This window comes from Symphalangus syndactylus, chromosome 8 (genome assembly GCF_028878055.3).
Source record: "Symphalangus syndactylus isolate Jambi chromosome 8, NHGRI_mSymSyn1-v2.1_pri, whole genome shotgun sequence".
Lineage (NCBI taxonomy): Eukaryota > Metazoa > Chordata > Mammalia > Primates > Hylobatidae > Symphalangus > Symphalangus syndactylus.
The window spans coordinates 20,831,278-20,854,585 of record NC_072430.2 but is presented as its reverse complement, the minus strand read 5'-3'; the positions used below and the strand labels follow the sequence as shown (position 1 = coordinate 20,854,585).

The following is a 23,308-nucleotide window of genomic DNA, read 5'->3' as shown; positions in this document are numbered from 1 at the left end:
GAGGGGAAGGAGGAGCTGGGGCTGGAGAGGTGGGTAGGAGCATGAGTCCCTTGCCTGGGCCTCCCCATGGTGGGCAGTGATCCAAAAGCCCCAGCCAGAGCCCTCTGTCCTGTGACGAGGGCACCCTGCATGTCCCCTCACTCCCTGCCCTCTAGTCCCCGCCAGTCCCTCATGTTTTCCATGAGGATGAGTAGCAGCCGCAGGGACTTTCCTTGCAAGTGGCCTGGGCCGTATCTTCCAGGAGTCTGTTTGGACTGTGGTGTCTGTGGCTGAGGGGGTGGAGGTGAGGGCACTCAGGGCCATCACTTGACAGAACAATCTGTGGATTTGGGGGATAGCGGAGGCGACCGTCATTCCTGAGGGAATGACAGTCATTCCTGAGACAGGACGGGAAGCAACAGGAAGCATTCCTGAGTGCCAGGGATGATCACACTGGATCCTCACAACAGCCCTCCTGCCCGAGACAATGCTCCTTATCCCACAAGCGGGGACCTGGGCTCTGACAGGGGGCCACACATTTACAGTCCCGCCCTTAGTGACCAGCAGAGCTGGGATTTGAACACCCCTGGTGAGACTCCCTCGTCCAGGCTCCTTCGTTGTATAGCAGGTTTGCCTCACATGCCAGAGTCGGGGTGGCCTCAGGGCACAGCCAGGGGATGTCCCCAAATCCCCAGATGTGGTTTGAGTCCCAGTCCCTCGTCTCTCCAGCCTCGAAACCCTCACCTATGCAATGGTGCCTTGCCCGGCTCACAGGTTATGAAAATAGATGAGACGAGACAGTGTCCCCTAAATACATCTGACAGCACTTTTGAATGGAAAAGAGAAAAAGAAAATACTATAAGCATCCAGATTGACTGGAGGTTGGAGAGTTGGTGGAGGTGGGGACAGGCAATCCATAAAGCAAGAAAAATCAGGCTGGGTTCAGGCTTTTCTGCAGCAGCGAATGCATCAGAGCCTCCGGGGGGCAGCTGTAGACCTAAAAGAGAGGCACGTGTGATGCTGAATGGTTCTTCACAAGAGAAGGCAGCAGAAAGACAGGCTCAAAAGTGAGAGGGTGCCCAGAAAATGCCATGCCTGCAGCTTCGTGAAAAAAAAACACTCAAAGTGATAACCCAGTCGGCAGAGATGTGAATCAAAGTGAAGACTGGAGGCTGGAGAACAGTTTGTCTCTGTCCTTGTCCCTTGATTCACTGGGACACCAAATTATGGAACCAGGCTGCATTTTGTGAGAATGAGTGGATTTTGCAGCCAGGAAGAAATCTCATCTTCCCAGAGCTTCTCTCCACTGGCTCCCAGCTGGTTCCTTTTTTTTTTTTTCAGGTTATTAGAAGCCCCCTGATTCTACCTGCTCAGGAAAGGTGGTTGGGTGCTATGGGCATCATTAAACAAACAGTTCATAAATAGTTTAAACATTTCATTTTAAATTCAAACGTGATTGTGCATTTCTTTACCAGTTTTTATGTAAGCAAAGCCTTTCTTTAAGCACAAATTGGCTGATTGTCTTTCTTATGTAAATAAACCCACAATTCATTCCAAACACTTGGCTTATTTAAATATTTGTATTGCCAAAGGAATATATGTTCTTCACAGAAAACTTGGATACCATGACAAACAATAAAGAAAACCCAAAAGCAACCTATGATCCCATGCTCAAAGACAACCAGCGCCACTAATAATTTGGTATTTTGCCTTCTCAACTTTTGAACTTTATTGTATATACAATTTGGTTGCCCAGCTTTTTGTTCCCTTAACATGTTATCAGAAATATATTCTCATTTTTGGTGAACTCTTAGAAGCATCCTTTTTTCATGTCTGCTTGACATTGGTTGAATGGATATAAGATCATGTATTTAACCCACTCCCTGGTCCTAAACATGTAGGTTGTTTCCTGTGACCCTCCTTCTACATGATGAGGAACATCTCTGTGCATAAAGCTTTTCCTGCCCTTTTGATTATTTTCAAAAATGCCTAACCAAAAAAAGGGAGGGGGTTGAAGGTTCTGGGTTTGCTTCACTGAATTATCCAAAAATTAAATGATCTAGAGACAGGTTTGGGAGCCACTAAACCCTCTCCTCCTGTCTGACCCTATTCAGAGAAGACATTGGAAGCTGCCATCTGCTTTCCTCTCTCAGTCTGTAGGTGGCTCATTAAATGCTTGCAAACTAGATTATTTTTCTGTTGTCTTGGCTACAGGAGTTTCTGCAGGAATCAGAAACAGGAAGCAAAGGCAGGTCCTTGGAGACAGAGGAGCTGGCATCTTATCAGATGCAATTTCTTATTAATAGTCATCCCTAACATTGATTGGGCACCTGCTAATAATCAATCCCATCTTACAGATAAGGAAACTGAGTAGCAATAATCTATCCCATCTTACAGATAAGGAAACTGAGACTCAGAGAGGTTAAGGGCACTGCAGTAAGTGCAGACACAGAGCTATGACTCTGGTTCTCCCTGTGTCAGCTCCTGCGCAGTGCGAGTGGGAGGGTGAGCCACTGTGGCGTGCCCTCTGCCAGGCACAGGCCTGCAGGTCAGACTCACAGGAGGCAAGCACGGCATCTGGGAGGATTTGGCTCCAAAAATGAAATACCAAGGAAAGTAGGCAAGCTCATGCATGTCAGAATCCTCAATCTCAGCTCAGGAAGTAGGAATTTTCCACCTTTGTTAGCAGCAGAGATGACAAACCCCAGGGCCCTACATATAGCCTGTGCCTTAGTCAGGGTCTACAAAGGCCTCCCTGCCCCGGGCCAGGTTGCAAGACCCCTCCTACCAACTGAGCTACAAATCACAGTTCCTGGAAGGTGGGCATTTATATAACAGGGAACAGAACTCTTCTGTACCTCCCACCTCCCCACAAGAAGTAGGCCAGGCATGGTAGCTCATGCCTGTAAATGAAGCATTTTGAGAGACCAAGGTAGAAGGGTCACTTGAGGCCAGGAGTTCGAGACAAGCCTGGGCAAGATCCCATTTTTAAAAAATATTTTAAAATCAGTGAGCTGTGGTGGCAGGAGCTGTGGTCCCAGCTGCTTGGGAGGATGAGGTGGGAGGATTGCTTGAACCCAGGGGGCAGAGGCTACAGTGAGTTATAATTGTACCACTGCACTCCAGCCTGGGCAACAGAGCAAGACCCTGTTTCAACAAAAGAAAAAGAAGAAAGAAGAGGAAGAAAGAAGGGGGAGCAGAGGAAGAAGAAGAAAAAGGAGGAGGAGAAGGAGGAGGAAGGAGAAAAAAAAGGAGGAGGAGGAGGAGGAGGAGGAGATCCTACAGCACTGTTTGGAGGATTATGGGAAAATTAGGCCCACACATCTGATGTACAATCAGCACCTCCAGTAGCCGCGCATCCTACAAATGTAAAATGTGTGTCTTGAACCAGAAAGCCCAAGGAGTGAGGGGCTGTGGCATTGAGTGGGGCAGCTATACATAGTCCTAGAGCTCAAATCTACAGGATTTAAGTAATCCTGGTCCCAACTCACCAGAAACATTGCCTAGACTTTACTTGAATACCTTTGGTGACAGGGAACTAACTACTGCCAAAGGCAACTAACAGCTCAGCAAACATTCAGTGATCAGCTCCGCTTCCCCAGGACCAGAGATTCAGATAAGCAAACACCCTGCTCTGTGCTCAAGGGACTGATGGTGTGTGACAATCGAGATAGTGTGAAGAAAAAGGACAGCATGTGTGTGTGCATGTGCAAACACCGTGTGCAAACAGCATGTGCAAACACTGACACTGCAGTATGTATTCATAGGAAGTCACTACAATGGTGAGGCCCACCTGGCACCAGAATGAACAGATTTAAGAAAGCTAGTCATCACAGACTGTCACAGCTGGAATGATTGTACAAGATAACCTATCTTATCACCCTCCTTTGCCATAGGGATGGGGAAACTGAGGCCCAAAGAGCCAAAGCCACCTGCTCAAAGGCATATTGTTGAGTCTAATAATAAAAATAACAACAGCAATAGCAACACTGAGGGCAGCTGTCCTAGATGGACGCTGGCTCCGTGCCAGCTCCCGGGCTAGGCGTCTGGTGGCACTAGCTCATTTCACTGCCATAACAACTGTGTCCCCCATCTTGCAGATGAGGAAGCCCAGGTTCAGAGAGGTGAAGTGGGGGGCTGGGGGTCTATCCCAGATCTTGCTGTCACCTCCTCACTCCTCACCTTTGGCCAGCCAGAGCACCTGTCTTGGGAGCCCCGAGGCAGGGACAGACCATGCATCCAGGAAGCCCCCAGGCTCTAAGGAGGCGGCCCTATAACGGCTGGATGACCAAAAATCAGGCAGGGATCCCTAAGTCCCTTCTGAGCCCCAGTCTCCAGGCTCCTCCAACCAGGTCTGCCTTACACTCTTGACCACAATCAACCCGGCTCTTTCTAGGTTCTTTTAATCTCTCTGATGGTTTTGTATGTAGAGTCACCCAGGTCCCCACTTATGAGCCTGTGAGATGGGATAAATCACTTCCCTTTGCTGAGCCTAAGTTCCTTCATCTGTAAATGGGCACAACAAGTTCCTCCAGGACAATCGTGAGGCTCAGGGAAAGGACTGTCGTACAAACCCACCATGGCATGAGCTGTCAAGTGCAGGGCCTGCTGCCACTGAGGAATGAGTGCCACTCTGGGATTGTGGAAAATGCAGAGGGGCAGGGTTGAGATGCTCGTGCATGACTTTGGACAGGTCACCTCCCTGTCAGGGGTTCAGTTTCCTTGCCTGTTAAGCTTGGACTAAAAATCTGTAAATGGTGAGATTCTTCCAACTTCGTTGGCTCTAGCATGTCTGTGGTCCTTGATGGTTTACAAAGTGCTTTTGCACTTGAGACCCCTAAGTGCTAATTCTACCACATCCCCATCCACTTAATAGTGGGATGACCTTAGCCAAGGCTCTTTACCTAAACTTCCGTAAGCCCCTCGCTGGAATTTGAGCCTGTTTTGCTTTTTTAAAGTGAGGGCAATGCTACTGGCCCCACCCATCTTACAGGACAAGGGAAGCCCAAGGACATGAGAGCGTTCTGAGCTGCATCCCAGGCCCTGCTCTCCCACTGACTCCCTGAGGCTGGGTTTCCCCATCTGCAAAATGAGGACCTAAAAACCCATCTAGAGCTGGGCATGGTGGCTCGCGCCTGTAATCCCAGCACTTAGGGAGGCCAAGGCAGGCAGATCACTTGAGGTCAAGAGTTTGAGACCAGCCTGGCCAACATGGCGAAACCCCATCTCTACTAAAAATACAAAATATTAGCCAGGTGTGGTAGCTCATGCCTGTAATCCCAGCTACTAGGGAGGCTGAGGCAGGAGAATCGCTTGAACCCAGGAGGAGGAAGATGCAGTGAGCCAAGATTATGCCATTGCACTCCAGCCTGGGTGACAGAGCCAGACTCTGCCTCAAAAAAAAAGAACCCAAAACCCCATAAGAGGAATGGGGTTTTCTCTTATGAGAAAAGTAAATATCCCCGGTGTTTCCCCTGACTTGCCCAGGGCCGCACAGCTCACAGGGGAGGGGTGGGGACCGGGACCTGGTACTTGGGTCCCTGCTGCTCTGCCCTATGCCCTTGGGGACTTCTGGACAAGGGTGGGCTTCTCTGGGCTGACAGAGGAGACAGAGGCAGTGGTGTACTGGTAAATGGTTAACAACAGGCTCTCTGGAAAAAAATGCCCTAATGGTAGCAAAAAAAAAAAAAGAGAGAGACTAGAACTGGCACATTGCATATGATATAGGCATTTGCTGTCAATATCAGCATCAGCATCATTACTTGTCCTTTCAACAAATATTTCCTGAGCCCCTGTCATAGGCCAGGCCCAGTGCTAAGAGGTGGGGACACTGGAGAGAAGACAGAAAGTTAAGTGTGCTGTTTCCATAAAGTGTGCTGACAGTCATATAGGAGCAATGGGGTTGAGGTGTCTCTGCAGAGCCTGGGAGGGCCCCCTGGAGAAGGTGACATCAAGCAGTTTCTGAAGGATGAGTAGGAGTTGGAAGGGCTCCTGCCTTTTGTGAAGCGGGAGAGGGAGGTGATCCTGGGACCTTTCTGGCCGACCAGGCCTAGAGCCAATTGTGACATTGGACTTGAAATTGGTCACTGCGAGAGTATGTATACCATAGAAATTTGCAAATGCTGGCCGGGCGCGGTGGCTCACCCCTGTAATCCCAGCACTTTGGGAGGCCGAGACAGGTGGATCACGAGGCCACGAGATCAAGACCATCCTAGCTAACACGGTGAAACCTCGTCTCTACTAAAAATACAAAAAATTAGCCGGGTGTGTTGGCGGACGCCTATAGTCCCAGCTACTCGGGAAGCTGAGGCAGGAGAATGGCATGCGGGAGGCGGAGCTTGCAGTGAGCTGAGATCGCACCACTGCACTCCAGCCTGAGCAACAGAGTGAGACTCCGTCTCAAAAAAAAGAAAAGAAAAAGAAAAAAAAAAGAAATTTGCAAATGCTACAGTTAGGGCATTTTTTTCCAGAGAGCCTGTTGTTAACCATTTACCAGCACACCACTGCCTCTGTCTCCTCTGTCAGCCAAGAGAAGCCCACCCTTGTCCAGAAGTCCCCAAGGGCATAGGGCAGAGCAGCAGGGACCCAAGTATCAGGTCCTGGGCCCCACCCCTCCCCTGCAAGTTGTGTGGCCCTGGGCAAGTCAGAGGAAACGCCGGGGATATTTATTTTTAAAAGTGTCTATCAGGAGTCTACACCACACCAGGAGTCTCAAAGGTGAAAGAGGCATGAGTTTGTCCCTCAAGCATCTCAGGAGGAGCTGGAGGAGATTTCCTGGGCACGAGCTTATCCACACCATGACATATAGACCCTGAAGTGTTTTAAATCAACTACAAAAAGCAAAACTACAAGGAAGCAGACAGATCTTTGCTTTGGGAGAAGTGGAGGCTTGGGAACAAATGAGATCATCAAGGTCTTTTTGTCCATTTTCTAAGGAGTTGGGGTCACTGCCTGAGATCCTGCAGATCTGGAGGTACCAACATGAGACTCCAAGGGCCACCTCCTCTGCCCCTCCCTTCCAATCCCCTCTAAGGCCCTCTCTGGAATCCATCCGTTTCTCTCCCTCTCCCCAGACCTGGCTCAGGCCTCCATCGTGACTCTGGTCTTGTGCCTCAGTCCCCTCGCTTCCTGCCTCCAGATTTTGCCAACTGCCCCCAACCTTTGGCCATGTCCAGGCATCCTGGCACAAAAGCCAAGATGAGAGCTATACTTGAGAGCGTATACGAGAGGGATGCAACTGAGGCTACCTGGAGTGCATGGACACAGCCATGGCCTCAGGTCATCATCTCCCCCATGAAGCCTCCGACACCTCCTGTCCCCATCTTGGGCACACTTCCCACCACCTGGGAGATCCCTGAGGACAGGCACCATCTGTCCTTCACCACTATATCCCCCTATAAAGACAGATAATGCAGTGAGGTGCCGGGGTTCAAATCCCAACTCCACCCATCACCAGCTGTGTGACCCTAGACAAGTCACCTCACTGCTTTATTCCTCCAATTTTTATAAAACTGGGATAGTACCAGTGCCTCCATCTAAAATGGATGTGGATTACATGAATTATTTCATGGAAAGTGCTTAGAACATTGCTTGGCATTCATAGTAAGCCTCCAAAAACTGAAGCTATTATTATTCCCTGGCTCCTGGCCCAGAGTAAGCGCTCATAAATTTGTTGAATGAATGCAAGGTAAACAGGAAAATGCTCTGCAAATGCTGGTGCAAGCTCGTCAGCTTCGTTGTTGTCGTCAACATTGTCCTGATGCTATTCATAGTGGGTGTCCTGTCTAGAGCCCTGCTGGCTATAGACCACCAATGTGGGCACAGTCCTAGCCCCTCGCTCAAGTAGGGTATGCGAGGACTCAGGAGACGTCAACAGACATTCACAATATTTACACTGGGACCTTGGAACCAGTGTGGTTGAGTAGACACCCGGAGGACAGAGTTCTGAGTTTATTTGGGAGGGGTTGCAGGGGACAGTCAGCTGTCTGGAAAGGCTCCCTGGAGGAGGAGGATTTGCTAGAGGTGCTTGAGTGTTCGGTGCAAGGGGGCTTGTGGGGAACCGGAGTGTCCTGGTGTTTAGAGCAGCAAGGAAGAGGCTGGGGTAAGGACAAAGGACATTGGGACAGACAGAAAGCTTGACTCTAGAAAGAAGGGGCCAAGGTCACTGGAAAGGAGAGAGAGGAAGGATTAAGGACTATTGAGTGGGTCATAGGGGTTGAGGGCTCTGTGTAGGAAAAACAGTTTCCCACTCAATCCTTTCGATGCCACTGTGATTAAATGTGTGGGTTTATTTCCTCAGAAATTGTCTTACAATTCCGTTCAATTCCGACATTATCTGCCCGGAGGCAGCACAGACCCCACAGGATAAGAGCTCAGTCCCACAAGACTGCCCCCACTTCAGAACCCATTGCAAGCCTCAAGTGGCCTGCACTTCTGACCAACCACCTGTAAGGCGGGGGTTCCCACAACCCCCTCCACAGGTTCAGTAATTTGCTAGGATGGCTCACAGCATCAGGGAAACATTTACTTACATTACTACTTACGATAAAAGATACCACTCAGCCACAGCCAGTTGGAAGAAAGGCACAGACCCACACGTGGGGCAGAGGCCTGGAGCTTCGGTGCTCTCTCTGGGGGCACCACCACCTCAGCACCTCCCTGTGTTCACCAACCCGGAAGCTCTCCCAATCCTGTCTTTTAGGGATTTTGATGGAGGCTTCATCATATAGGCATGATAGATAATAAATTCAATCTCCAGCCCGTCTTCCCTTCCTGCAGGATGTGGGGTAAACGTTTCAAGCTTCGTATCATGGCCTGGTCATTCTGATGACAGCCCCCATCCTGAGCCTATCCAGCTACCACCAAGAGCCACCTCATTAGAACAAAAGATGCTCCTATCATCTAGAAATGTCAAGGGAGTTAGGAGCTCCGTGTCAGGAACTGGTGTCAAAGACCAAATATGTATTTCCTATTACATCACGATATCACAGGTTGTGAGAAGAATGCAATCAATGGTCAAACTCCAGAGCTGCACACTCTCCAGTATGGCAGTGACCAGCCACATGCAGTCACCAAGCACTTGAAAGGTGGCTGCTTCAAACTGGTATGCTAAGTGTAAATACACACTAGATTTTGAAGAGTTAGCAGGAAAAAATAATAATATAAAATAACTCAATGACTTTTTGTACTGATTACATATTAAAATAATGTTTTGGATATATTTGATTATATCAAATATATAACCAAAATTGATTTCACCTATGTCTTTTTACTTTTTTTAATGTGGCTACTAGAAAATTTGAAGTTACTTCTGTGGCTAACTTTATAGTTCTATTGGACATCACCGACCTCTCTAGCTATGGAAAATTCTGTAGAACAAACAACTGGAAGTTGGAAGAAAAGACAGTAAGAAATAGCAGGGAAGGGCGTGCTGTTTGGACTTGCTTGGAGGTTGGTGGCGCAGGGCGGAAGGCTAGCAAACCGAGCAATCACGTCACACAAATTTACTATTCGGACAAATACAACTACGAGGAGTTTGAGTATCGACATGTCATGCTGCCCAAGGACATAGCCAAGCTGGTCCCTAAAACCCATTTGATGTCTGAATCTGAATGGAGGAATCTTGGCATTCAGCAGAGTCACGGATGGGTCCATTACATGATCCATGAACCGGAACTTCACATCTTGCTGTTCCGGGGCCCCCTACCCAAGAAGCCAAAGTAATGAAGCTGGAGAGCTACTTTTCAGCCTCAAGCTTTACACAGCTGTCCTTACTTCCTAACATCTTTCTGATAACATTATTATGTTGCCTTCTTGTTTCTCACTTTGATATCTAAAAGATGTTCAATACACTGTTTGAATGTGCTGGTAACTGCTTTGCTTCTTGAGTAGAGCCACCACCACCATAGCCCAGCCAGATGACTGCTCTCTGGACCCACAGCCTCAGCTGAGTGTGACCCTAGAAGCCACAATGTGCTCTGCATCCAGAACGCACTTGGCATCTGAGTTTGAGACCATGGCTGTTACAGGGATCATGTAAACTTGCTGTTTTTGTTTTCTCCTGCCTAGTGTTGTATGTATGGTGACTTGTGGATTTATGTTTCAATGTACTGGAAACTTTCCATTTTATTCAAGAAATCTGTTCATGTTAAAAGCCTTGATTAAACAGGAAGTTTTCATAATCTAAAAAAAAAAAAAAGAAATGGCAGGGAAGGCTGTAGGTGAAAAGAAACTTAAGAGACCTTTCAAACAACCCAATGCATAAAGTCATTTGCATTCTGACTCAAGAAAATCAGCTGTGAAAAAAGTAGCATGAAATTTATATGATTGAAAGTTGTAATACTTCACGGATAGTTGATGTTATTAAGGAATTATTGCCAGTTTCTTCGAGATGTGATAATGGTTGTCTAGTTATGCTTTCTGAAATAAGAGTCCTTAGCTTTTAGAGAAGAATAGTGAAATATTTACAGATGAAATGACAGACATGCAGGATTTACTTCAAATATTACAGGAGGGGTAGGGTAGGTATGGGCATAGAGAAAAAGATTAGCTGCGAGTTGGTAATTACTGAAGCTGGGTGAAGTATGTGGAGTTTCATTATGCTAGTCTACCTACTTGTAGGTATATTCCAAATTTTCCATAATAAAAAGTTAAAAAACAAAAAAAAGAACCATCATCACCACCTGAGGTTCTGGCCCAGACTGCTTATGTTCAAATCCCAACTCTAGTCTTGCTAGCTGTGCATCTGTTCGCTCATCTGCAAAATGGGGATGATAGTATTAGCCCCTACATTGCAGGGGTTTATCTGTAATGTGCTTAAAAATGTGGAAACAATATAAATGAAATGAAGATACGTTGCAGGCACTTTGCACATTGTCACAGTGCTCCCAATGCCTTGTTCCAGGGAGGTTATCCTTATTTACCAAGAGGTTAAGTCACCTGCCCTAGGTCATCCAGTCAGTGGAGGCAAAGCCAAGACATGTCCCGAGTTCATCTGACTTCTGAGTTCAGGCATGACCTGAATGTTCTTGCCTCGGACTCAGGGCTCAACATTTCCTGTCTTCTCTGCTTCTCCAGTCGTGAGAGATTCTGGACCCATTTCCCTGCAGATCAGCTCTAAGGAACATGCTTCTCTCCTGCTCCTTTCTAGAAAAGGCATTAACATTGGCAGAACCAGGAACTCTGAAATTCTGAAGGTTGACTCCCTCAATTCCAAGGGGCTCCACCTCCTGAGCGGAACTGGATAGAAGACAAAGGTCACATGGCTATGGTGAGGCTTTGAGATGGGCAAGACTGTGAGCAGGACTGACAGGTCAGGGCCAGGACCCAGGATCTTCAGAAGCCACAGGGAGCAAGGCAGGGAGCAGCCTCCTTTGTGCCACACCCAGTGAAGGGGAACTCGCTAAGACAGATTTGTTCCTCCCATCTCCAGAAGAGCCTTTGGATGCCAATGGGTGAGGAGCTGAACCTCTGCAAACTCAGTGTGCTGATCCCATTGCCTCTGCTTACATGACTCTCAGGATGGGGAGTTCACTGCATCCTCCTCTTTAAGGACATTATGGTTGTACAAAGGTCTCCAGAATCATCTATTACATCCCCTCATTCTCCCAATGAGGAAATTAAAGCTCAGAGATGCCGAGGCATTTACCCAAAGGCACACCTGGTCCTGGGCCTATGACCCCTAGACAATACTCCTTCCACCTCTTTGCTATAGAGTCTCAGACAAGGGAGGGATCTCGGCTGGCTGAGATAGCAGGGAAGGCTTCTTAGAGGAGGTGAGATTGGAGGTGGCCCTTGTAGGGTGGCACTAAGATGTCGCTTGATATCCTAATTTTTTTTTTGTCCTGCCCACTATGTCTGTGCCTGTGCTGCCATGTCACACTAAGCAGAGTAAAATGAAGGAAGGAAGGGATGAAAGGGGCAGGAAAGCGACTCCCAGGAGCTGAAAGGGCAATAGTATAGGTCCCTTTAGCACCTAGGGTATGTTGTGGGAAGCCCTTAGACCCCAGATACTACCCTGTGCAGATGGGGATAAAACTCCACCTGTCCCAACACAGTGCTCTCCCCGGCTCCTCTGGCCTGCGCGCTGGGCAGGGCCCAAACCAGTTCAGGATTCCTTTTTCTCTGTGACTGACCAGTTAGGGTTCTCTGTTTACTGTGTCTCCTCCTCCTTGTTTTGTATACTGAGCTGAGTGGGAAGAAGGTCACAGCCCAGGCTTGCACGTGGTGGAGGAGCGGGGCCAGTAGCTGTTTAGGCAGAGACCCCGCCTACCACCCTCCGCTCCCAGCAGGGCCTGTGCCATCCCCAGGACACCGGAGACCAGCAGGGGGCTGGTGAGGTTGTGGGAGAAACAGCCTTCCTGGACACACCCAGCTACGGCTCACTTCCCAGCCTGAGCTCTTCCTTAGGAATTGCTTTTCTGGGAAACACATCCTCTTCCAGACCTGCAGCCTTCCTTTCTATGTGGTTTTTGGTTTTGCTGTCTGGTTAGGGTTTCTATTTTTTCCTGATATACATGAATGGCATGAAGGAAAGTGGAATGAAGACATCGTGACCACCACACAAAGGCCATTGCTCTTAAGGTTTGATGTAAGCTCCCCACTCTCCACCCCACTACCGCTCTGCCTCGGCCTGGGGTATGAGGTCTTGGTTTTGACAATCAGAAAATATTAGCACACCGCTGTGTCTTCCACCTGCAATGGAGCACTGTAGAATGATTTTAAAAAAGCAAAGTGGCAGGCCGGGCGCGGTGACTCACGCCTGTAATCCCAGCACTTTGGGAGGCTGAGGTAGGCAGATCACCCGAGGTCGGGAGTTAGAGACCAGCCTGACCAGCATGGAGAAACCCCCGTCTCTACTAAAAATACAAAATTAGCTGGGTGTGGTGGTGCATGCCTGTAATCCCAGCTACCCGGGAGGCTGAGGCAGGAGAACTGCTTGAACCTGGGAGGCAGAGGTTGCAGTGAGCCGAGATTGCGCCATTGCACTCCAGCCTGGGCAACAAGAGCAAGACTTGGTCTCAAAAAAAAAAGAAAAATAGCAAAGTGGCTGAATACCAAGATTCTAGGAACTAGGTTCAGCCAAACTGGCTGTGTGTCCTGGTAGAATGCCTATCCTCTGTCTCTGGGCCTCCATGCCCATCTCCGTCTCCGTATCATGAGGGATTTTGATGAAATAACGTCCAAGAGCCCTTCCCACACTAATACTCCAGGATTCTGTAAGGTTAATTTGGCAAGAATTCCAACAACGGAAGAAAGACGGAGGGAGGAGTATATCCAGTCTAATAACTCTATGCTCAAGTCAGAGGGCCCCTCGGGCAGTGTCCCCCAGGGCTACAGCCCTGGCCCCAACCCTGAGTCCCTCTAACCTGGGTCGAACCCCTAAAAGCCACTCCAGCAAGAGACAGGCAAAGCCTGGGCTCTTGCTGCAGGCTGGCATTGCCTTGCTGTGTGGCTGTAGACATCGCATCACCTCTCGAGGCCTCAGTTTTCCCCTCTACAAAAGACAGGGTGGGGTAGGGTGGGCATTTTCTTCTTAACTACTAGGACTCCTTCCTCCAGTAAAATTGTGATGGAAACCGGATATCACACAAAGGGAAAGGAAACACTGGCATTTCTGGAGTGTTTGAAGCATGTGAAGTATTGTTTAAGAGCTTTGCAGTCATTAATGTACTTTGTGCTCACATCAACCCCACAAAGTAGGTGCTATTATTTTCCCCATTTGACACATGAAGAAACTGAGGCCCTGAGGAGTTAAGCCACCTGTCCAAGGTAAAGAGTGGGAGCTGGGCTTCTGATAGGGAGTGGGCCTCAGTCATGAAACCACAAGACTTGTGTAGTTCCAACCCCCTGGGGACATCTCCAGGCACTTGACCCATGCTCTTCCAACATTCATGTATGCACACACATACACACACACACGTGTACACACACATGTGCATACACACAAACACGTGCATGTGTGCACACACAAACACATGCATGCACACACAAATACACACGCACATATACACACACCAACACAAACACACATATGCACAAACACACACGTGCACACACACACATGCGTGCACACACACACACACAAATTCACACACATGCGTGCACACTGTGGCTACTCCTCTGCAGCCTGCTGGCCAAATTTGGCTCAAGCCCAAAATCAAAGGTGACTGGCAAGACTGCTAGATGGATTTCTGGAGATGGGAAACTCTGCATTATCAAATTGTGTCAGGGACAGAACACCCATCAGAGCCCTGGGGGAGAGAAGAGACACGGGAGGGGCTACCAATTTTGCTGACCTATGCTGCTGACTCCCCAGCAACCCCTAACTCCTATGGCCAGCTGAGCCCAGGTCCAAGCTGCCCCCTGCATGGGGCTTGTTCCCTGCAGGGCTATAAGCCACAGCATCCCCTCCAGGACAGCCAGTCCTGTGAACCCGCTCAATCCCTCACTATTCCTTGGGGCCTGCCCTGGGAGAAGGGAGAGTTCCCTGGACCCCTTCTTGGGACTTGCAGTGACAGGGGCGTGGCTCACTTGCTCAAATCCCTTGTGTGAGGGGAAGCATGCAAGCGAGTGGGTGCTGGGGCCGGGGCAAGTGCTTTTGCGCTCTGGCCCTACAGTACCGTCTAGGGATGTGTTACAATTAATGCTCTTTTAGCAGTTGCCATCCACTGATGGCTAAGTGTTAATCAAGTCAGTGGAGAGTGAGGGTGACAGCCTTTTACACCCTGCCCTCTTGGTACCTGGGTCCTTGTCTGGCATCCAGGAAGAATCAGGTCACACAGACTTGAAGGATGGTGCATGCAGAGGTTTTATTGAGTGATGGAGGTGGCTCTCAATGGGATGGGGAGCTGGAAAGGGGATGGAGTGGGAAGGTAATCTTCCAGATGGCTGAACTCTTCTCCAATTGTCCAGCTGCCTCTTCCACATTCAGACACTTCTTCTCTTCTCTCCTTCTCTGTCATGCTGCTCTGCTCCTCTGCCAATGGAGTTTGGGGTTTTTATGGGTATAGGATGGGGGGCATGGTGGGCCAGGGTGGTTTTGGCAAAAACAACACTCAGGTGGGAAAACAAGAATGTGAAGTTCTCATTTAGGGCCGTGGGCCCAGGCTTGTGGGTGGGGCCTTTGCCAGAGAACTGCCCTCCTCTACCCAGTATTTCCCTGCCTTCTGTCCATATCACCTGCACCAAGAACCTTGCTGAGTGGGAGCCAATCCAGAGCCAGAGAAAGGACTTGACACTTGGCCTCAGGCAGACCCAGGCTTGAATCCTGGCCCTGCCTCTGATGAGCAGGGTGACCTGAACTATCTCAGGTTGCCTCGCTGACTCTCCTTTCCCATCTGGAACATGGGAATAGCAACGCATCAGCCACTCAGTGCAGTGTTGAGGCTGGAACGGGTGGGGCACACTGTAAGCTCCATTTCCTTTTGCCTCCACCCAGCAATTATGTCTGCTGGGGAGAAGAGGAGGAATAAGGATCACACCCTGCCCTCTATCAGTCAGTCAACAACGATTTATTAAACACCTACTATGTGTCAGGCACTTGACAGAGAAATGAAATAACAACACAAGCAACTCTTATAGCTGTGCCCCATAATAAATGTTATAGGAGCAGGAGGCAGGTAGAGGTGGAAGAGAACCTCCTGCTTGCAGGGGGATATCAGTCAGAGAAACAGAACCAGTAGGAGTCACAGATTAAGAGATGTATTGCAAGGAATTGGCTTATGTGATTGTAGGGATGACTAGGCAAGTCAGAAGTCCCTTGGGAATGCCAGAACACTCAGCCTTGGACCGAAGCTCCTGCCCACAAGCTGAATTTCTTCTTCTTCCAGGAAACCTCAGATCTGCTCTGAAATCCTTTTAACTGATTGAATCAGGCCCATGCAGGGAGTCGAGGACAAGCTTCCTTAGTGAAAGCCAGCTGGCTGTGGGCTGTCACCACACAGACAAACTGCTTCACACCAACACCAAGATTAGCATGAAATGGAATAACTGGGGCCTGTGGTCCAGCCAGGTGGACCCACAGACTCACTGCAGCAGAGCACCTAGAGGAGGCCACGGAGGGTTAGTGACAGAGCAGAATCAGGCAGGGCACCCAGGCAGAGGGCAGACCCAGCAAAGGCTCCCCGGGAGATTGTAGAAGAGGTCCTTGGAGATCAGGGAGTACAGCAACGTGGCTGTGGCACTATTAAATTAAATTAAATTAAAAATTAAATTAAATTAAAAAGGATTGGTGGCTCACGCCTGTAATCCCAGCACTTTGGGAGGCCGAGGCAGGCCGATCATGAGGTCAGGAGATCAAGACCATCCTGGCTAACACGGTGAAACCCCGTCTCTACTAAAAATACAAAAAAAAAAAAAAAATTAGCCGGGCATGGTGGTGGGCGCCTGTAGTACCAACTACTCGGGAGGCTGAGGCAGGAGAATGGCATGAATCTGGGAGACAGAGCTTGCAGTGAGCCGAGATCGTGCCACTGCACTCCAGCCTGGGCTACACAGTGAGACTCCGTCTCAAAAAAAAAAAAAAAAAAATTAAAAAGGATTGGAATAAAGGAATGGTTTAATAAACATAAATAAACAAATGCAATGCCTTTTTTGAAGGCATCATTACTACAGCCATGATGGAGCAACATGGATACATTCCCATGACAGGAGGTTTCATGTGAAACCACAGTGACAGAACACAGTTGGATGTGGCATACGTAAACAGCTGTGTCCAGGGATGGAAGTCTGGGAGATCTTCCCATTAGTTTTAAATGCTCTTTCACGTAGTTTTTTTTTATTTTTATTTTTTTGAGACGGAGTCTCGCTCTGTCGCCCAGGCTGGAGTGCAACGGTGCGATCTCGGCTCACTGCTACCTCTGCCTCCTGGGTTCAAGTGATTCTCCTGTCTCAGCCCCCCCAGTAGCTGGGATTATAAGTGCCCGCCACCACACCCACTAATTTTTATATTTTTAGTAGAGACGGGGCTTAATATTAGTTTTAAATGCTCTTTGTTGTAGTTTTTTTTTTTTTTTTTTTTTTTTTTTTTTGAGATGGAGTCTCACTCCATCACCTAGTTTGGCGTGCAACGGTGGGATCTCAGCTCACTGCAACCTCTGCCTCCCGGTTGAAGCGATTCTCCTGCCTCAGCCCCCCAAGTAGCTGGGATTATAGGCACCCACCATCATGCCCAGCTAATTTTTGTATTTTTGTAGAGGTGGGGTTTCACCATGTTGGCCAGGATGGTCTTGAACTCCTGACCTCAGGCGATCCACCCACCTTGGCCTCCCAAAGTGCTGGGATTACAGGCGTGAGCCACTGCACCCAGCCTAGTTATCTTTTTTTTTTTTTTTTTTTAAAGAGAGAGATGTTATTTTTTTTAAGGGGAATGAGTGGTGGTAGGATGTCAGATGAAATTGCTTACTTATTAAAACTGAAAAACCCAGTGTGGGGAAAGAAACAAAACGCACTGAGCAGAATAATCTAACCACAGTGAACAGGAAAAAAGGCCAAGAATAAAATAAGTTCTGGGGTATCCAAGGGCGAGCAAAGCCAGGCCGGCAGGCCTCCTCCTCCCTTGCAGAAAGCAGGAGGGATGAGGGCTCTGCTTCTCCAGGCTCCCTCATGTCCCCACTGAAAGTGTTTCCAGAACATTCCAGGCCCATAAAGTGTCCAAATGCTGGAAGGACTCACATGTATATGTCTGGGATTGAATCAAATCTTCTCACTCAGTTCTCTTTGGGAGTTCTGAGAATGGAGGTCACTTCCCAGAACCCCGTCCTCCCCCTACAGACAGCTTTGGCCTTCTTTTCAGGGAGGAAAAGAAAAGGGACTCGGAAAGCCTGCTGAGGGCCACGTAGCTCCTGCTGTTGAGGCTGCTGTGGTTTATGAGGCGCCATCACCCCCTTCCGCCACCCCCTGCCTGCTGTGGCCTGAGGCTTTCCTTCGTGATTCTCTTATAAACAGCATCCAGACTCAGTAACCACGTCAATCAGCTTTTAGAGGAGAACATTTATTCTGGGGAGGTGTCAGGGAAAGGATTCAGGAGATCTTGGTTCTTTCTAGCGCTGGCCTTGACATTGACTTGCTGGGTGGTCTGAAGGATTTCACTTATTTGCAGAGCGAATGTTGTTCAAGAATTTGGGATGTACAAAACTCAGCCGCAGGCGCGGTGCGGGGTGGGAAGATGAGCGAGGCAGGGTTCTCCTCTCCGAGTACAGCGAATATGGTGGGACAGATGCACACGCACTTTATGCACGCATACATGCACACCATGAGCTCAGCTGCCACTGAGAGGAGATAGGAGATGCAGAGGCAGAGGGAGAAGAGCCACCCTCCGACTGAGGATGGAGCCCAGCTATCTCAAGAGCTCTCCTGGATGGACAGACTGGTGGCGTCCCAGTAACACCCCCCATCTCTCCATCCAGCTGTGTAATGAATGACTGGAAACCTCAGCTGGACTGTGAGCAGGAGATCTGGCCAGATGGAAGGGAATCCCTGACATCCTACAGCCCCTGGTGTAGCTAAAGCAGACGGGCCTCCCGGGCTGGTGCAGGAAGAACAGCTTACATTCTGGAACACATTGACCACGTGCTCCATGCGTCTGACACACACAGACTCGTCTACTTCCCACAGCGCCGTAGGAGATGGGGCTGTTTAAAATACCATTCCCCACTGTACAGTTGAAAAAAATGAGGTGCAATGAGGTTAAATGAGTCCTAGAGAGGAGGACTCAATTCACAGTCAGCTTCCAGAGCCCATCGGCCTAACCGCCAGGCTGGCTTCCCGTCCATAATGCATGTTTCTAACTAGAGGCTTTTAGGCTGGGTTTCCCACACTTAGCCGTTTACATTCACGTTCACAGTTTTTGCCATATCCATGTCAGCTGTACAACTGTATCTTTGGTAGTGACTTACTTTTGAACTGTAACTTCATGTCACCAATTTAAATGGAAAATGAGTATCATTTATCCTTTTTTTTTTTTTTTTTTTGAGATGGAGTCTCGCTCTGTCTCCCAGGCTGGAGTGCAGTGGCGTGATCTCGGCTCACTGCAAGCTCCGCCTCCCGGGTTCACGCTATTCTCCTGCCTCAACCTCCCGAGTAGCTGGGACTATAGGCGCCCGCCACTGCACCCAGCTAATTTTTTGTATTTTTAGTAGAGACGGGGTTTCACCGTGTTAGCCAGGATGGTCTCGATCTCCTGACCTCCTGATCTGCCCGCCTCGGCCTCCCAAAGTGCTGGGATTATAGGCTTGAGCCACCGCACCCGGCTGGAAAATGAGTATCATTTATCATAAAAAAGATGATAACTAAAAAAAAAAAGCAATAGAATGTAAACAATGCTATTAAAGCCTGGGTAGACTTGGGGACCAGCCAAGGCTCTGAGCCTGCTCAGTCTGTTGAAAGAGGAGATTATGCACATAGAAAGGTGCTGCAGAGGCGTGAACACCATGCTGAGACTTTCTTATTGGCCTAATCAGGAGGAATGACTCAATGATTCAAGGTTATTTACCAGCCAAACTACTTCCCTTGCTGGGAAATGCTTCCCGGCTCTAACATGCAGTCACAAAATACGGGACACAAGTTGACATCAGAAGGAAAAATATCTTTTCCTTCTCCACTTCCGAGTTCTTGATTGGGGGCCCTGAAACAAAAAACAGATGAACAAGAGAAAAGTGAACAAATTAATTTAATGTAAGTTTAATGTGACATGGGAACCTTCATAAGGAAATGAAGTAATTAAGCCTGAGTGCCTTTTTATTTTTTTGAGACAGAGTCTCACTCTATCGCCCAGGCTGGAGTGCAGTGGTGCGATACGGCTCACTGCAGCCTCGATCACCCCGGGCCCAGGTGATCCTCCCACCTCAGCCTCCCAGGTAGTTAGGACTAGGACCACAGGTGTGGGCCACCACGGCCACCTAATTTTTTTGTACTTTTTGTAGACACGGTCTCACTGTGTTGGCCGGGCTGGTCTCCCACTCCTGAGCTCAAGCGATCCGCCTGCCTCCGCCTCCCAAAGTGCTGGGGTCACAGGCATGAACCACTGTGCCCGGGCTGAGTGTTTCCATTAGATGTGATGAAGAGTGGAGAATCGTGGGGATGTGGTGGGACCAGGGGGCACGAGCGAAGTACAGAGAACTGGGGAAACAGCAAGGCCTGTCGGGGCTCCTCTCAGTGTCTCCAGTGCTCGGAGGGGACGGTGCCCCTTTCCTCTGGGTGTGGAGTCTGGTGACCTGCTTCAGGGAACAATCACACAGTCCTTCCTGCACCTGCTGTTTCTTGGATTCTTTCCACTTAAAATATTCATCATTCGAAGCTGCCACATTTTGGGGTAGCGTGCCCTGAACTCCATCATTGACTACAAGGTCGGGGGCCCCACATGAGGCACACTTGGCCCTTGAGACAGTGACACTATGTATTTCGTGGAGGCCACTGCTTCAAAGGCCCTAAGGTGTGGATTCCTGGGAAACCAAAACAGGCTGTCTCCGGGGCTCAAGTGGAATTGATTCCTGACAGCGCCAGGCCCACAGTGCCTGCATGAGCAAATGAAGAAAGTGTTTTTACAGTAAGTCTTCTTGGACAGAATTCTGAGGGAGAGAGAGAATGAGTGAATCAGAATGTTGGATGTTCCCTCTAAGGCATCTGTTTAAAAAATTAGGGGGAAAACCCAGGAGCAGAGTCATCGCCTGTCCCCAGCTCTGAGGATCAGCGTCTGTGAGGGGCACGAGTCCACCCTCCCAGCTCTGTAGACAAGGAAACTGTGGTCCAGAGAGATGGAGATCCCACAGACAGCGGCCCACCTGGAGGACCCCCTCCCCGCCTGACTTTATATTCCCAGGATGTGTTCATCAGGGTCTCAGTAAAAAAGAGAGGGCACATTCCAACTGGGTAATAGGAAGAGGAGGTTAATGAAGCATTTCTTTACAGTGCCGTAGGCAGCATACTGGGGTTCTGCGAGGAGCAGGCAGCACCCTGGGTGCCTCAGGGCTGGTGTGGCAAAGCCTCAGCACCCTCCCTACCTCCTTCCCCCTTCGAGATCAAGCCCCTGATAAAAGCAGTGAACTCTGTTCCAGGCCCAGCCAGCATAAAGGTCCCCAAGAGAGGAGCCAACAACACCCCATCCGCCCTCTCACCCTCCCTCAGGCTCCTGCTGGGGCTCCCACTGGCCAAACCCAAAGAGAAGCCAGAAGGCAAAGAGCCCCGTGGTACCCGTCGGGGCTCCCAAGCAGGCGCCACAGAGGAGAAGCCAGAAGGTGACCTGGAGCAGGATACAGCAGCTCCCTGACAGGGATCCTCACCCAGGGCACGCCTCTAGAGCAGATGGAGAAAACAACTCTGTCAACTTCAGACTCCCAAATTCTCCCAGTTCCTTAACCTGCCTGCCCTCTGGACTTCGGGAGAAAGTTGAGAGGGAAAGCCCTCAACTTTGTTTTGAAAATGAGAGCAATGTTTACAGCCACCAGCAAGCAATTAGGATCCAGCTGGGCTGATGTGGCCAGATCTGGGGACACCCAGCCAGGTAGATGTACAACAGACCCATAATGGAGGTCAGCGAGGAAACGCTGGACAAGCCCCCCATGACTGAGCTGTGAGGACCTGAGTTACCTGTGCGGTGGTCACTGTCATGTAGAAATGGAAGCTGTACGTGCAGGCTGAGGCCTCTCAGCTGGACAGTTCAGCCCGAGTGAGCCCCAAGAGGACAGGGGAGGCTGGTCTTCATTCTTCCCCTCTGAATCACGAGCACATGATAGACCGTCAATAAATGGTTAAATGCTTTTAAAAATGAATGCTTTAAGCCAGGTGTGGTGGCTCACATCTGTAATCCCAGCACTTTGGGTGGCCGAGGCTGGTGGAGCGTTTGAGGTCAGGAGTTCGAGACCAACCTGGCCAACATGGCAAAACCTCATCTCTACCAAAAATACAAAAATTAGCCGGGCATGGTGGCAGACACCTGTGATCCCAGCTACTCAGGAGGCTGAGACAGGAGAATCGCTTGAACCTGGGAGGCAGAGGTTGCAGTGAGCGGAGATTACGCCATTGCACTCCAGCCTCGGTGACAGAGCGAGACTCCGTCTCAAAAAAAAAAAAAAAAAATTATGCTTCAAACACATGATCTCTCACCACTGTTGAATTTTCTTTCTATGAGCCCAGGAGGGCCTCTCAGAGAGGAAAGCTCCCAGGTCTTCCTTTCCCTCTGCAAACTCCCTGCCTTGAAGGATCAGAAGGACTGTGCTGCTCGTTGCATCCTTTGCAAGTTCCAAACCCTGATCCCAGCTCTGCTTAGGAGTTCCTGAAAACCTTTTCCGGGTGTTAATTACCTCCCACTTCATTTCCTGTTTACCAGCTCAGCTTTTTGTTTTAATGTGTTTGAATTCCCTGAACTGACCATTGTCTGATCTCCACCTCCCAACTGAATTAGGGGAGCTGGGCTTCTGGAAACCCAGGTGCCGGGTGTTGCAGAGTGGCTGAAAGCTGGGATGTGGCAGATCTGTGGCTACATTCATGCACACACACACCCCCGCATACCCACACATGCACACACACACACACACCTGCACTCACACACTTGCACATGCATAGACCACAGCTTTCCACACCCTTCCTAGACATGGGTCACTTGGTATCCTGGAGAGAGTGTGAAGTCTGGAATGGAAAGAGAGGGGGTTAAGCCCCACCTCTAGCCATGGGACTGAGACAAGTCACTCCCACCCATCTGCGCCTCGTTTCCTCCTCTGTGAGGCAAGCACAGAGCCCATGCCTCCCTCCCTGGATGGGAGTGATGTGAAACTTGAAGAGGGGTGGAGACAAGGGTCATCAATGGAAGCCCCTCGGGCAAAAAGGCCCTTTCAACCAGGGGCACAGAGGAGGCCCTGGGCTGAGAAATTGACAGCACCTTGTACTGGTAACCAGCTCAAGGGACTGGAAATACTCAGATGTGTCTGTCTCCCTTATTAGGTTCAAAGTCCCTCAAGACCCTGTCTCCATGACAGTGCTCCAGTCCAGACCCCTCCTCTGAGCTCCAGACCCTGCTGGACCCAACAGCCATTCCCATCCCCACCCGCCTGGAATTCTCCAAAGAACCTCCCCTTTAACAGTTCCAGTCTAAACACATGAACTTTCTCCTCGAAATCAGTCCCCCATCTCTGCCTTTGCAGGAGATGGAAGCCATGACACCTGCCTCGCCCCTGTCCTCACCCCATCCATGTCCAATCAAGCACTAGGCATGTCAGGTTTACCCTCTAAACTCCTCTGGAATCCAGCCTCTCAGTCTCCACCATCCCAGGTGGAAGCTAATGGGCTGACTGGTCCTTGCTTCCACTCTACCCCCACTGCAATCCCGACTCCCTGA

General features: G+C 49.4%; 2 protein-coding genes across 3 annotated transcripts in view; both read left to right on the top strand.

Annotated features, from left to right (window-relative positions):
* The window catches only part of BDKRB2 (bradykinin receptor B2), a 58,722-nt gene that overhangs the window by 9,267 nt on the left and 26,147 nt on the right, over positions 1-23,308 (top strand). The window lies entirely within an intron of this gene.
* Positions 7,679-10,661, top strand: LOC134737419 (uncharacterized). Its single transcript, XM_063645406.1, has 3 exons — positions 7,679-7,821; positions 7,950-8,080; positions 9,308-10,661. Exons 1-3 carry the CDS (start codon positions 7,679-7,681, stop codon positions 9,700-9,702), a joined length of 669 nt encoding a protein of 222 aa, XP_063501476.1. The 3' UTR covers positions 9,703-10,661.

What these genes read in the sequence shown, in the direction of transcription:
- LOC134737419 (XM_063645406.1), top strand. Translation starts at nt 7,679, where the DNA reads ATGCTCTGCAAATGCTGGTGCAAGCTCGTCAGCTTCGTTGTTGTCGTC. An exon ending in AGTCCTAGCCCCTCGCTCAA is followed by an intron (nt 7,822 to 7,949) that starts GTAGGGTATGCG and finishes GAGGGGTTGCAG; the next exon opens with GGGACAGTCAGCTGTCTGGA. An exon ending in GCAGCAAGGAAGAGGCTGGG is followed by an intron (nt 8,081 to 9,307) that starts GTAAGGACAAAG and finishes CTAACTTTATAG; the next exon opens with TTCTATTGGACATCACCGAC.